The sequence below is a fragment of the Salmo salar genome, chromosome ssa19, assembly GCF_905237065.1.
Source record: "Salmo salar chromosome ssa19, Ssal_v3.1, whole genome shotgun sequence".
Classification (NCBI taxonomy): domain Eukaryota; kingdom Metazoa; phylum Chordata; class Actinopteri; order Salmoniformes; family Salmonidae; genus Salmo; species Salmo salar.
The window spans coordinates 47,536,348-47,550,070 of NC_059460.1; the positions used below are offsets into that span (position 1 = coordinate 47,536,348).

The 13,723-nt window shown below is 45.0% G+C and overlaps 1 protein-coding gene across 2 annotated transcripts in view; it reads left to right on the forward strand.

The window, feature by feature from the left end:
- Window positions 1-2,642: 2,642 nt before the first annotated feature.
- The window catches only part of gdh2 (glutamate dehydrogenase), a 28,075-nt gene continuing 16,994 nt past the window's right edge, over window positions 2,643-13,723 (forward strand). The window contains exon 1 of one of the 2 annotated variants that reach the window (XM_014158174.2): window positions 2,643-3,237. In XM_014158174.2, coding sequence (XP_014013649.1) covers window positions 2,850-3,237 — 388 coding nt within the window. In that variant the 5' untranslated portion in view covers window positions 2,643-2,849. 2 annotated transcript variants of the gene reach the window in all.

Consider the following 13,723-nt stretch of genomic DNA (forward strand, 5'->3'; position numbering starts at 1 on the left):
TCTAACGAATGTCCCAGAACGTCCAGGTAGACAGGAACGGTGTAGACACAAGGCTCTGTCTTAAAGAGAGAACAGGAATGGTCAATGGTGTGGCCGTGAATATCTGCAGATCTGTTATCGAGAGAGCAGTGAGAGTTGAACTGCCAGGGAGAGAGCATTGAGAGTTGAACTGCCAGGGAGAGAGCAGTGAGAGTTGAGCTGCCAGGGAGAGAGCAGTGAGAGTTGAGCTGCCAGGGAGAGAGCAGTGAGAGTTCAACTGCCAGGGAGAGAGCAGTGAGAGTTGAACTGCCAGGGAGAGAGCAGTGAGAGTTGAACTGCCAGGGAGAGAGCAGTGAGAGTTGAACTGCCAGGGAGAGAGCAGTGAGAGTTGAACTGCCAGGAAGAGAGCAGTGAGAATTGAGCTGCCAGGGAGAGAGCAGTGAGAGTTGAGCTGCCAGGGAGAGAGCAGTGAGAGTTGAGCTGCCAGGGAGAGAGCAGTGAGAGTTCAACTGCCAGGGAGAGAGCAGTGAGAGTTGAACTGCCAGGGAGAGAGCAGTGAGAGTTGAACTGCCAGGGAGAGAGCAGTGAGAGTTGAGCTGCCAGGGAGAGAGCAGTGAGAGTTGAACTGCCAGGGAGAGAGCAGTGAGAGTTGAACTGCCAGGGAGAGAGCAGTGAGAGTTGAACTGCCAGGGAGAGAGCAGTGAGAGTTGAACTGCCAGGGAGAGAGCAGTGAGAGTTGAGCTGCCAGGGAGAGAGCACCAGATAGAACCTGCTGCCGGTGTGTGAGTCTTGTTAAAGCAGGGCATCAGTGGACAAGAGAGGGTGCACGTCTCAAAATGGACCTCTGCCAGGGGTGAGAGGAGGGGAGCGCTAGGTATTAGACCACTACCCTTCATACTGTCTTGTCACTCTGGTAGATCTCTTCTACTCGTGGTGGTACAGAAGAGAGTGCACCCTGGACCCAGCAAAGGAAAAACAGGTTGGTCAGAGGGCCACATCCTGATTGGAGGCTGTCTTATCTCTGGTTTATGATTGGCTCAGACTCCAGACCAGGCAGTAAATTAGTCCTACTGACAAACACAGCAATTGAGGACAGCCATAAATAATATAATCATTCAACAATAACTACAATAAAATGATATTCGCACTCTTTGATATCTCTCTCCCTCCCTCTATCTGAGCTGATCAAAGCAGGAGAGGCGACCCTTTGGAAGGGAAAGAGGAGAGGGAGACAAAGTGCAGATCCATATCGGCATCTCAGAACCACTGGCTCAGCTCGTTCTTTACCTCAGCCAGTCTCCGCTGGGTGCAGATCTGTCTCTCTGAGCAGACACTTCCTGTCATGCTTCTACTTATACACCAGAGACTGATGAAGACATCAGCTTATACTGAATGATGTGCAATTAGTATTTTCGATGACCTTGTCTGTTATTCCTTTCTTAAGTATACATCTGATCTGTTCTAAAAGATGGTCTCACTACGTGATTTGACAGCGAACGAGAGAGCAATCTGTAACAGACAGGTGCATTGACGATAGGATCTTGTCTTTCATTATATAGGGGTAACTTTTATGGAATAACCATTACGACCTTCTGCATGTTTCACAGTCATACACACTAAAAACAAAAGGTTCTATATAGTGCCAAATAAGGGTTGTTTGGCTTGTAACCACAGCGTGTCAAAGAGGAAATAAACCCTTTTTTTTAAACCCTTTTTGGTGCTATATGGAACACTTTTTCATGGTTCTTTATAGAACCTTTATGGAGAATGGTTCTATAAATAACCGTTCTCAATCTCATAGGTTCTTTGTAGAACCATACAGGGTTTTCAATTCTGGTTTAACAGCCATATTATATAAAAAATCCATAGGTTTTCTTACTATGTTTATTGACAAATTCAATTCAAATTGACAAATTCAATTCAATTGAAATTCAATTCAAAAGAACCATTGAAGGACTCAAAGGGTTCTTGGGGGAAGTATGGTTCCACATAGAACCATCACCCTTACCAAAGAACCATTGAGGAACCCACATTCTTTTGTGTGTAGGCCTACATTCTTTGGTCTTACTTTCTCATTAAAATAACTAACTAATATTTTTTGATTTCCATTATTTTCAGTCAGACTATCATAGTACACAGGAAACTCTCCAGAGTGTTAAATCAACACGGAAAGTGTTGTCTGTGTGGAACCATGAAGACACCATAACAGTGTTAAATGTTTGAGAAGCCTACACATAAAAAATGTGGGTTCCTCAAGGGTTCTTTGGTAAGGGTAGTAGTTCTATGTGGAACCATACTGACCCAAAAAAACCTTTGAGCCGTTTAAAAGTTATTTGCAGTGTTAATTATGTATATTTGTTTACAGTGGACATGTTTGTGTGCAGGCATAAAGACATAGAATACCACAAAATTAAATGCTCAGGATCCCATCAGAATAACTCCACAATTGTCTCATTAGAAGATTCAGAAGCTGGATTTATCTGTGAATATGTAGGCTATATATCGCACTTGCACAATAAACATTTGACATAGGCCACCTACAACTGCATTCAGAGAGACACACACGGGATCGCGCTTTGTTTTCTGGCTCTTGCGGACGCGCGCCCCGAAATGAACCTCCTCATAGAACTGTGCCCTCCTCTTCCGCGTGCATCCCGGTCCCGGAGGCGTCCTAGCCGAGGTGGTCAGCGCAGACTTAAAGCGAACGGGCGCGCACTTCTAACGGCCATTCAGTCGAAAGAGGGGACACAGTGAAGGTGTGCTGCTGTGCGGTTCAGTCATCCCTCTCACTGGTTAATAAATAGATAGATAGCTACCCCCCGTCGCTGTTGTTTTTTTCCCCGTTAAACGGTTAGTCAACTAGACCAATAATGTACCGGTACTTCGGGGAGCTGTTATCCCGCGGGGCGGGCAGTGCCCTGGCCTCGGGCTGCGTGGACTCTGCTCTCCCAGCATCCGCTGCTCTGATGCGGGTCCGACAGTATAGTGAACAGCCCGACGACCCCAACTTCTTTCGCATGGTGGAGGGTTTCTTCGACCGCGGAGCCGCCATCGTTCAGGACAAGCTTGTTGAGGACCTAAAGAGCAAGGAGACCCCCGAACAGAAGATGAAACGAGTGAAGGGGATTCTCCGCATCATCAAGCCCTGCAACCACGTCCTCAGCGTCTCTTTCCCCATCAAGAGGGACAACGGAGAGTGGGAGGTCGTGGAGGGCTACCGCGCCCAGCACAGCCAGCACAGGACGCCCTGCAAGGGGGGTAAGATATACTGCCAAGCGCCGCTTCCTGCTTCTCAACTGTCCTTCGAGTGGCTGTGCGGTTGCTAAATGAACTAGCTAGCTTGGTAGCTAATTTGACGATCGCATTACTCAGCTGACAGAACAGCTGCACTGACTCTGTTTAGCTAACGTTAGCTAGTTACTATATAGATAGCTAGCTGCATCTCTTAGCTACACAAGTAGGGTGTTAGGGGACAAAATAAAACTGGGCCTTCCCTGTGGCTCAGTTGGTAGAGCATGGTGTGTGCAACGCCAGGGTTGTGGGTTCGATTCCCACAGCGAGCCAGTACAAAAAAAAAAAAAAAAAAATTCATGAAATGAAAATGAAATTTATGTATTCACTACTGTAAGTCGCTCTGGATAAGAGCGTCTGCTAAATGACTAAAATGTAAAAAATGGGTTCTGGGTTTATACTTTCCATTCCAAATTGTAGAGCGGCTTGTCAGGAACACAGAATGTTTTATTTCATGAGGAGAAGACTTACCATTGCTGAAATATCTTCTTGTCAAGTGATCAGAAAAGGTCGCGGACAGGTCAATGTTACTATAATCTGTTCTCAATAAGGCACCAAATCACCTCTCCGGATTCCTAAATTCTACACCAAATTTGATTTGCCACATGTGCCGAATACAACAGGTGTAAACCTTACAGTGAAATGCTTACTTACTTTTGTCCAATAACTCTAAATAGCTCAAGATAGGATGGTCATATTGTTTTGACATTTTCAAGGTTCACAGAGATGACTCAAACAAAATAAAAACATTACATTAAAATGCTGTATTATGCAAATGAACCATTTAATACGCAAATGAGGCATAATACATCATTTCAGTACTTTAAGCCCAATAATGTAAACTAGGGTGGTCATGTTATTAACAAATAGTCATGCAGGACTAAGAGTCTATAATAATTTATGAAATTAGAATAACTTTTATATTGCTTTATGCAAATGGTTCTTAATATGCTAATTCGTCTGTACAACAGGGTGAAAAAATACAGCAAGTTCATTTAAAGTAAAGTGGTCATATTGTACACACTCACACCTGGAATGCTTTTCCAATAGTCTTTCCCACATATGCTGAGAACTTGTTGGCTACTTTTCCTTCACTCTGCGGTCCAACTCAACCCAAACCATCTCAATTGGGTGAGGTTGGGTGACTATGGAGGCCAGGTCATCTGATGCAGCACTCCATCACGCTCCTTCTTGGTCAAATAGCCCTTACACAGCCTGGATGGCGTATTGCTGCAGAATGCTGTGGTAGCCATGCTCGTTAAGTTTGCCTTGAATTCTAAATAAATCACTGACAGTGTCACCAGCAATGCACCATCACACCTCCTCCTCCATGCTTCACGGTGGGAACCACACATGCGGAGATCATCCGTTCACCTACTTTGCACCTCACAAAGACTCATCATACCAAAGGACAGATTTCCACCGGTCTAATGTCCATTGCTCATGTTTCTTGGCCAAAGCAAGTCTCTTCTTCTTATTGGTGTCCTTTAGTGGTGGTTTCTTTGCAGCAATGAAGGCCTGGTTCACGCAGTCTCTGAACAGTTGATGTTGAGATGTGTCTGTTACTTGAACTCCGTGAAGCATTTATTTGGGCTGCAATCTGAGGTGCAGTTAACTCTAATGAACTTATCCTCTGCAGCAGAGGTAACTCTGGGTCTTCCTTTCCTGTGGCGGTCCTCATGAGAGCCAGTTTCACTATAGAGCTTGATGGTTTTTGCGACTGCATCCGAAGAAACTTGACGTTTTTGACATCTTCCGTATTGACTGACCTTCATGTCTTAAAGTAATGATGGACTGTCATTTCTCTTTGCTTATTTGAGCTGTTCTTGCCATAATATGGACTTGGTCTTTTACCAAATAGTGCTATCTTCTGTATACCACCCCTATCTTGTCACAACACAACTGATTGGCTCAAATCCATTAACAAGGAAAGAAATTCCACAAATGAACGTTTAACAAGGCACACTTGTTAATTTCAATGCATTCCAGGTGACTACCTCATGAAGCTGGTTGAGAGAATGCCAACATTGTGAAAAGTTGTCATCAAGATGTTACCAGCAGCATACCACCCTGCATCCCACTGCTGCCTTACTTCTGAAGCTCAGCAGGGTTGGTCCTGGTCAGTCCCTGGATGGGAGACCAGATGTTGCTGGAAGTGGTGTTGCAGGGCCAGTAGGAGGCACTCTTTCCTCTGCTCTAAAAAATATCCCATGGTAGGGTGCTGTCTTTTGGATGGGACATTAAACGGGTGTCCTGACTCTCTGAGGTCATTAAAGATCCCATTGCACTTATCGTAAGAGTAGGGGTGTTAACCCCGGTATCCTGGCTAAATTCCCAATCTTGCCCTCATACCGTCAAGGCCACCTTATCATCCCCAGCTTACAATTGGCTCATTCATCCCCCTCCTCTCCCCTGAAACTATTCGCCAGGTCGTTGCTGTAAATGAGAATGTGTTCTCAGTCAACTTACCTGGTAAAATAATGGTAAAAAAAAGGCAAAGGGTGGCTACTTTGAAGAATCTCAAATGTTAAATATATTTTGATTTGTTTAACACTTTTTTTTGGTTACTACATGATTCCGTATGTATTATTTCATAGTTTTGACGTCTTCACTATTATTCTACAAAATAGTAAAAATAAAGAAACCCTTGAATGAGTAGGTGTTCTAAAACTTTTGACTGGTACTGTATATATCACACTTATGTTATATTTAGTAGGCCTAGAGTGACAAATCATACGCCTAATCCTGTGCCACCTGTGTGCACACACACACACACACACACACACACACACACACACACACACACACACACACACACACACACACACACACACACACACACACACACACACACACACACACACACATATAGCCTCACACATCACACATAGCCTCACACATCACACATAGCCTCACACATCTCACACAGCCTCACACATAACACATAGCCTCACACATCTCACACAGCCTCACACATAACATGGACACACACAGCCTCACACTGACACACATTTCCTATGAATACTGCAGTGGGTTAAATCGGGGTACCACAGAGTGATTATTGGTGGTCTTAAACAAATCTACTCTGATACAAAAGTATACACCTCACACACATGGTTATGGGTTTAAAGAAAGAAGACACCTGGACAATGTCAGATATGGAGTTTAAATGTATTACATTTTGAGTTGCATCCCAATATTACACTTTATATTACACTTTATCACAGAAGATGGAAATATAACAAAACCGTTTGACATAGAAACACCGGATTTTCATCAGTTTAATTTTTATTTTTATGAATGGGTTATACATTATACATTATAGTCATTTAGCTGTATCAGAAATGTGCATACATTTCTTTTTTGTACTGGCCCCCCGTGGGAATCGAACCCACACCCCTGGCGTTGCACACACCATGCTCTACCAACTGAGCCACAGGGAAGCCGGGTTAATAAAATATGAATAACATTCGACCCAAGAGGTCAAAGAGGGCACTTTTGGTAATTAACTAAGACAGAAGGCTACTAGTCTAATAACATAGCTGTAGGTCTACCTCAGAAGTAAGCGGAGGTTGGCTTACATTGGAATGTTATTTTGGGTGTTGATGAGTTGCTCTGGTGATGGGTGGATAAACGGCACTGTTTCCAGCAAATAATTAGTCTAGGCTCAGATGAGACGGAGTCAGTGAGCTGCCTGCCAGCTGCACAAAAATATGGATGGGACACATTTTCAATGAACTGGTATTTAGCTATGTTTTTAATGAATGTAGGGCTATAGCCACAGACTTCTTTTTAGTTTTTAGTTGAAAGAATAAAACCATACAGCCAATTCTGCTCAGCACTGCCTCTCTCCCGGCTCACTGCCATAAGTGAATGACATCAGCCACTCCCACACAACCAGCAAGCTAGCACTCGTCATGGAAATGGGGAATTTGGTTCGATCCATGACAACCCATACATCAAAACGTAACTACGAAGCTCTACTTGGTAACCTGCTATGTTATGTTCATGTCGCTGAGACCATCTGAATGACAGTTTTACCTCATATTTTAGTCCGACGATGTCTGATGACCGTAAAATACCTTCAGGGTGACAGTACAACCCCGCTATGCTAGTAGCATAGCCGCCGATCAGTTTTTTAAAACCCATCAGATATTGATTGAATTATGTCACATAAAACATTTTACTGGCACAAACAAATAATGAATGGAATTCAGGGATTTTGTTTGGAATTCAGGTATTACATTTATTGTAAAATTTAAGCAACAAAAACAATTCTTAGAATGCACTCATACGTGCTGAATTTGCATAAATACACTTGGTGTATTTTTATCTATTAATAAATGAACATAAAATGGTGCAACAGGGCTGCGACCACCAGAAACCTGTTCTGTCTATACCTACCTGTCTATACCTACCTGTCTATACCTACCTGGCTATACCTACCTGGCTATACCTACCTGTCCTTACCTACCTGGCTATACCTACCTGGCTATACCTACCTGGCTTTACCTACCTGGCTATACCTACCTGGCTATACCTACCTGTCTATACCTACCTGTCTATACCTACCTGGCTATACCTACCTGGCTATACCTACCTGGCTATACCTACCTGGCTATACCTACCTGGCTATACCTACCTGTCTATACCTACCTGGCTATACCTACCTGGCTATACCTACCTGTCTATACCTACCTGGCTATACCTACCTGGCTATACCTACCTGGCTATACCTACCTGGCGATACCTACCTGGCTATACCTACCTGGCTATACCTACCTGCACTAGCCTGCCTTATCAATTATTGTTGTTGTCACGTTCTGTTGCATAATTCAACAAGTGTGTCAATATCAGGATACCCTCAGATAAAAAATCAACAGGCTTTACATTGTTTGAGAGATCAGACATTATATCTAGAATCTGACTGTTCCTTTTTGGAAGTTGCTTGAATTTAATTTCAGATTTGTGTTCATTTAAAAAAAAATCCACCAAAAAGGAACGCCCATCAAAATAAAATGATCTTGTGATGTGTGGAGGCGATGCGTTTAAATCCCTGACGAAGCTTTAACGTTCTTATAGATGCAACAGAAAGACAGTGTATTCCAGCTCGTTTCAGCCATTACCGGGGTGTGTTTGACAGGCCATTACAAACATTTCGTAACGTTAATGGGGGGAAAAAACAACAGGCACAAGCAAGAGTAGAAAAGGGTCACAGTACTAAAAGGAAAGCAATCAAGCCAGCGATATTTAAGTGACAAGTGGATTTACACCCCTCAAACACAGGAAATAGACAGATCCTCAGGTGGGCGGGGCATGCACGTTGCTAAGGTAACTGCCAAACTAAAAGAAACACTTGAGTAAATGAGGGATACACAGTATATTGTAAGCAGGTGATTCCACACAGGTGTGGTTCTTGAGTTAATTAAGCAATTAACATCCCATCATGCTTAGGGTCATGTATAAAAAAAGCCCAGTTGCTCATTATTTTATTATTATGGCTACCAGGCTAGAAGCTGTCTGTCTGTCTGTCTGTCTGTCTGTCTGTCTGTCTGTCTGTCTGTCTGTCTGTCTGTCTGTCTGTCTGTCTGTCTGTCTGTCTGTCTGTCTCCGATTGAACACTGAACACATCTGAGACAGTGTTTTCCACCACCATCAACAAATTCTGAAATTACTTGTGGAAGAATTGTCTCGCATCCTTCTAATAGAGTTCCAGACACGTATAATCTCTGCCACATTTCATTGAAGCTGTTCTGGTGGCTTGTGGTGGCCCAACGCCCTATCAAGACACTCTATGTTGGTGTTAGTCTTTCTGTAGCTGTGTATCTGATCAACACACACTCCCAGTAACTAGCAGCTAGATACAGACGTTGTCACTGATTGTTGTTGTCCATGTGTAGGTACAAGTAGACAGTTGGCTGTCACCAATGATTGGCTAATACGTGTGTGTGTGTGTGAGATAATGCTGCATTTGTACAGACACCAGGTGTGGTAGGGCCAGGGCTGCAGGGTGTGTCTGTTTTAGGAGGGGGGGGTGGTAGTTCAGGGATCAAGTCAAGGTTCAAGACTTGTTCAGCTCTGCATTGTGGGTGATTTGTGAGGATTAGGATGTGACATTTCCCGTGAGGGGGGAGCGAGAGAGGGAGGAACAGTTGATTGAGGAGTGGAGTAGGGGAAGGGGTGGTAATGTACCCAAGCGTTCCTATTCGTCAGCGTTTTGACAGGAGGAGGGAGGAGTGTTCACTAAGCGTTCCTATTCGTCAGCGTTTTGACAGGAGGAGGGAGGAGTGTTCACTTTATTTAGCTCATCCAGTGAGTTTTCTCTTGTTGAACCAACTGGCCTTAAAGTGCAAAGTCACCACCCATCCATTGTGCCAGGCAAGCTGAATCAAGTGCATGTTCTGACAGACTGACAGAGAGTATATTTGAACACTGGAGGGGACATTGGTTGTGTGTTAATGTATATAGCCCCGCTATTGTTATTTACTGCTGCTCTTTAATTATTTCTTATTCTTGTCTCTTACTTTTTGTTGTTGTATTTTCTTAAAACTGCACTGTTCGTAAAGGGCTTGTAAGTAAGCATTTCACTGTAAGGTCTACACCTGTTGTATTCAGCGCATGTGACAAGTCAAATTTGAATAGACTTTCTGATTAGTGTGGCGTATAGATGTTTAATGATGGCAAACGCATCATCATGGGGAGGTCAGAGGTCGTCACACGCCAGCAGAGCAGATGCTTCCCTCAAACCTGTTTTAGAGAAGTGATCAAATCCCTCTTCACTTTCTGCAGCTTAGTCACACTTTCCATTCCCTCTTCTCTGACTACAGCTACACTTCTCATGGTTTCCATTCCCCTCTTCTCTGACTACAGCTACACTTCTCATGGTTTCTATTCTTCTCTTCTCTGACTACAGCTACACTTCTCATGGTTTCCATTCCCCTCTTCTCTGACTACAGCTACACTTCTCATGGTTTCCATTCCCCTCTTCTCTGACTACAGCTACACTTCTCATGGTTTCCATTCCCCTCTTCTCTGACTACAGCTACACTTCTCATGGTTTCCATTCCCCTCTTCTCTGACTACAGCTACACTTCTCATGGTTTCCATTCCCCTCTTCTCTGACTACAGCTACACTTCTCATGGTTTCCATTCCCCTCTTCTCTGACTACAGCTACACTTCTCATGGTTTCCATTCCCCTCTTCTCTGACTACAGCTACACTTCTCATGGTTTCCATTCCCCTCTTCTCTGACTACAGCTACACTTCTCATGGTTTCCATTCCCCTCTTCTCTGACTACAGCTACACTTCTCATGGTTTCCATTCCCCTCTTCTCTGACTACAGCTACACTTCTCATGGTTTCCATTCCCCTCTTCTCTGACTACAGCTACACTTCTCATGGTTTCCATTCCCCTCTTCTCTGACTACAGCTACACTTCTCATGGTTTCCATTCCCCTCTTCTCTGACTACAGCTACACTTCTCATGGTTTCCATTCTCCTCTTCTCTGACTACAGCTACACTTCTCATGGTTTCTATTCCCCTCTTCTCTGACTACAGCTACACTTCTCATGGTTTCCATTCCCCTCTTCTCTGACTACAGCTACACTTCTCATGGTTTCCATTCTCCTCTTCTCTGACTACAGCTACACTTCTCATGGTTTCCATTCTCCTCTTCTCTGACTACAGCTACACTTCTCATGGTTTCCATACCCTCCGTTCTGTGTGATCCAGCCGTATTGCCGTCCTGTCAGCGTAGACTATGTAACAGAGCTGGTTAGTATGACCTTGCCTGTGACCTGAAGACTTGTTAGTTCCCCTAGCTAATGCCTTGGGTTAGGGTTAGCTCAGTGGAAAACACAGTTACTTGGGACACAAACGCCTGATGGTTAGGCTAGATGGTGTAAAGTCTGTTACAGTCAGTGTACTAGTGGGGTAGAGACTACAGGGTAAAGGCTGTTACAGTCAGTGTACTAGTGGGGTAGAGACTACAGGGTAAAGGCTGTTACAGTCAGTGTACTAGTGGGGTAGAGACTACAGGGTAAAGGCTGTTACAGTCAGTGTACTAGTGGGGTAGAGACTACAGGGTAAAGGCTGTTACAGTCAGTGTACTAGTGGGGTAGAGACTACAGGGTAAAGGCTGTTACAGTCAGTGTACTAGTGGGGTAGAGACTACAGGGTAAAGGCTGTTACAGTCAGTGTACTAGTGGGGTAGAGACTACAGGGTAAAGGCTGTTACAGTCAGTGTACTAGTGGGGTAGAGACTAGAGGTAATGGGCTGATACTGTATGTGTAGACAAAGTACAAAGGCTGTTGCTGATATGACAGACAGACAGTCAGTCAGACCCACACACACTGCTCTACATAGAAATCCTGGTTCTGCTACAATACTGCAGAACCTCACATTCTCTAGCTGGACCACTGCAGAGAACTGTGTTTGTGCAGGCGTGACTCAGTGTTAGGGAGTGTCAGGAAGTGGCTCACTCTCAAAGAATGTTTAGTCTGCTAAACGTCCAACATGTCCTTCTCCTTTCCAAGCAGAAGAGGAAGCCTGCGGCTCTTATTTCCACTGTGACTAACAACCCACGGTGGGCTCCCTTCCACATCAATGGACATCTCTGTGGGCTCTTGGGCGGTTGGGTTTGTCTGTGTGGGTGTACAGTATGTTTGTTCATGGGTATCATCTGTTTTCATACATTTTTCATGTATATACATAACTTACACTCGTGTGTGTGTGTGTGTGTGTGTGTGTGTGTGTGTGTGTGTGTGTGTGTGTGTGTGTGTGTGTGTGTGTGTGTGTCCTAGCCAACCCAGAGACTCATTCCATTGGAATGTTTCTCAACATGTTTTTTTCCTGTGCTGCGGTAGGAGAGAAGAGAATCAAAGGGGGAGGGGTTAATGGTTGAAAGGTTATGGGTATAAAGAATGTTCTTGTTCAGTGAATTGAATTAGCCTTCAGATGTAGGATCTTAATTTGATCACTCTGTTGCAGGAGAATGTCCATTTTAATTATAATCCACATAATAATTGACATTCCCTGTTGCTGCTGTATCAAAGTAAAGTGGCCTTACCTCAGTCAGTGTTGTCTATAGTGTAGTTCAAAGCAGGGTCTACGTTGTTAAGGTCATGCCTTCCAGCAGCTCCAGCTTAATATGGGGGACTTGTAGGCTGTCTGGTCTCTTAAGGTCATGTTATGGAGGCGTTGCTAATGTGTGCCCTCCTCTCCTGAACACCATGCTGCTAACGCAGCAGGGGACTAGTGGCTCGCTAGCGTAGGGGCTGTTTTCTGGACTGGGCCTCAGTACACGCCGTGGCGCTTTGAGATGATGTCACTCACATGCACGCCCTCTCTCTGTCCTCTATAGTGGGCTGGCTGCAGTCTCCGGTCAGTGTTCGGTGCCCTTGGCTCTCGGTCGTGGTCTGTCAGAGCGACATAGCCCAATATAGGTCAGCCCAAGTTGGCACTCACCCTCTGTTTCCCTGTACTGCTGGTGTAGAGGACACAATGTAACCCCAGGTAGTGTACCTGTACTGCTGGTGTAGAGGACACAGTGTAACCCCAGGTAGTGTACCTGTACTGCTGGTGTAGAGGACACAGTGTAACCCCAGGTAGTGTACCTGTACTGCTGGTGTAGAGGACACAGTGTAACCCCAGGTAGTGTACCTGTACTGCTGGTGTAGAGGACACAGTGTAACCCCAGGTAGTGTACCTGTACTGCTGGTGTAGAGGACACAGTGTAACCCCAGGTAGTGTACCTGTACTGCTGGTGTAGAGGACACAGTGTAACCCCAGGTAGTGTACCTGTACTGCTGGTGTAGAGGACACAGTGTAACCCCAGGTAGTGTACCTGTACTGCTGGTGTAGAGGACACAGTGTAACCCCAGGTAGTGTACCTGTACTGCTGGTGTAGAGGACACAGTGTAACCCCAGGTAGTGTACCTGTGCTGCTGGTGTAGAGGACACAGTGTAACCCCAGGTAGTGTACCTGTGCTGCTGGTGTAGAGGACACAGTGTAACCCCAGGTAGTGTACCTGTACTGCTGGTGTAGAGGACACAGTGTAACCCCAGGTAGTGTACCTGTGCTGCTGGTGTAGAGGACACAGTGTAACCCCAGGTAGTGTACCTGTGCTGCTGGTGTAGAGGACACAGTGTAACCCCAGGTAGTGTACCTGTACTGCTGGTGTAGAGGACACAGTGTAACCCCAGGTAGTGTACCTGTGCTGCTGGTGTAGAGGACACAGTGTAACCCCAGGTAGTGTACCTGTGCTGCTGGTGTAGAGGACACAGTGTAACCCCAGGTAGTGTACCTGTACTGCTGGTGTAGAGGACACAGTGTAACCCCAGGTAGTGTACCTGTACTGCTGGTGTAGAGGACACAGTGTAACCCCAGGTAGTGTACCTGTACTGCTGGTGTAGAGGACACAGTGTAACCCCAGGTAGTGTACCTGTACTGC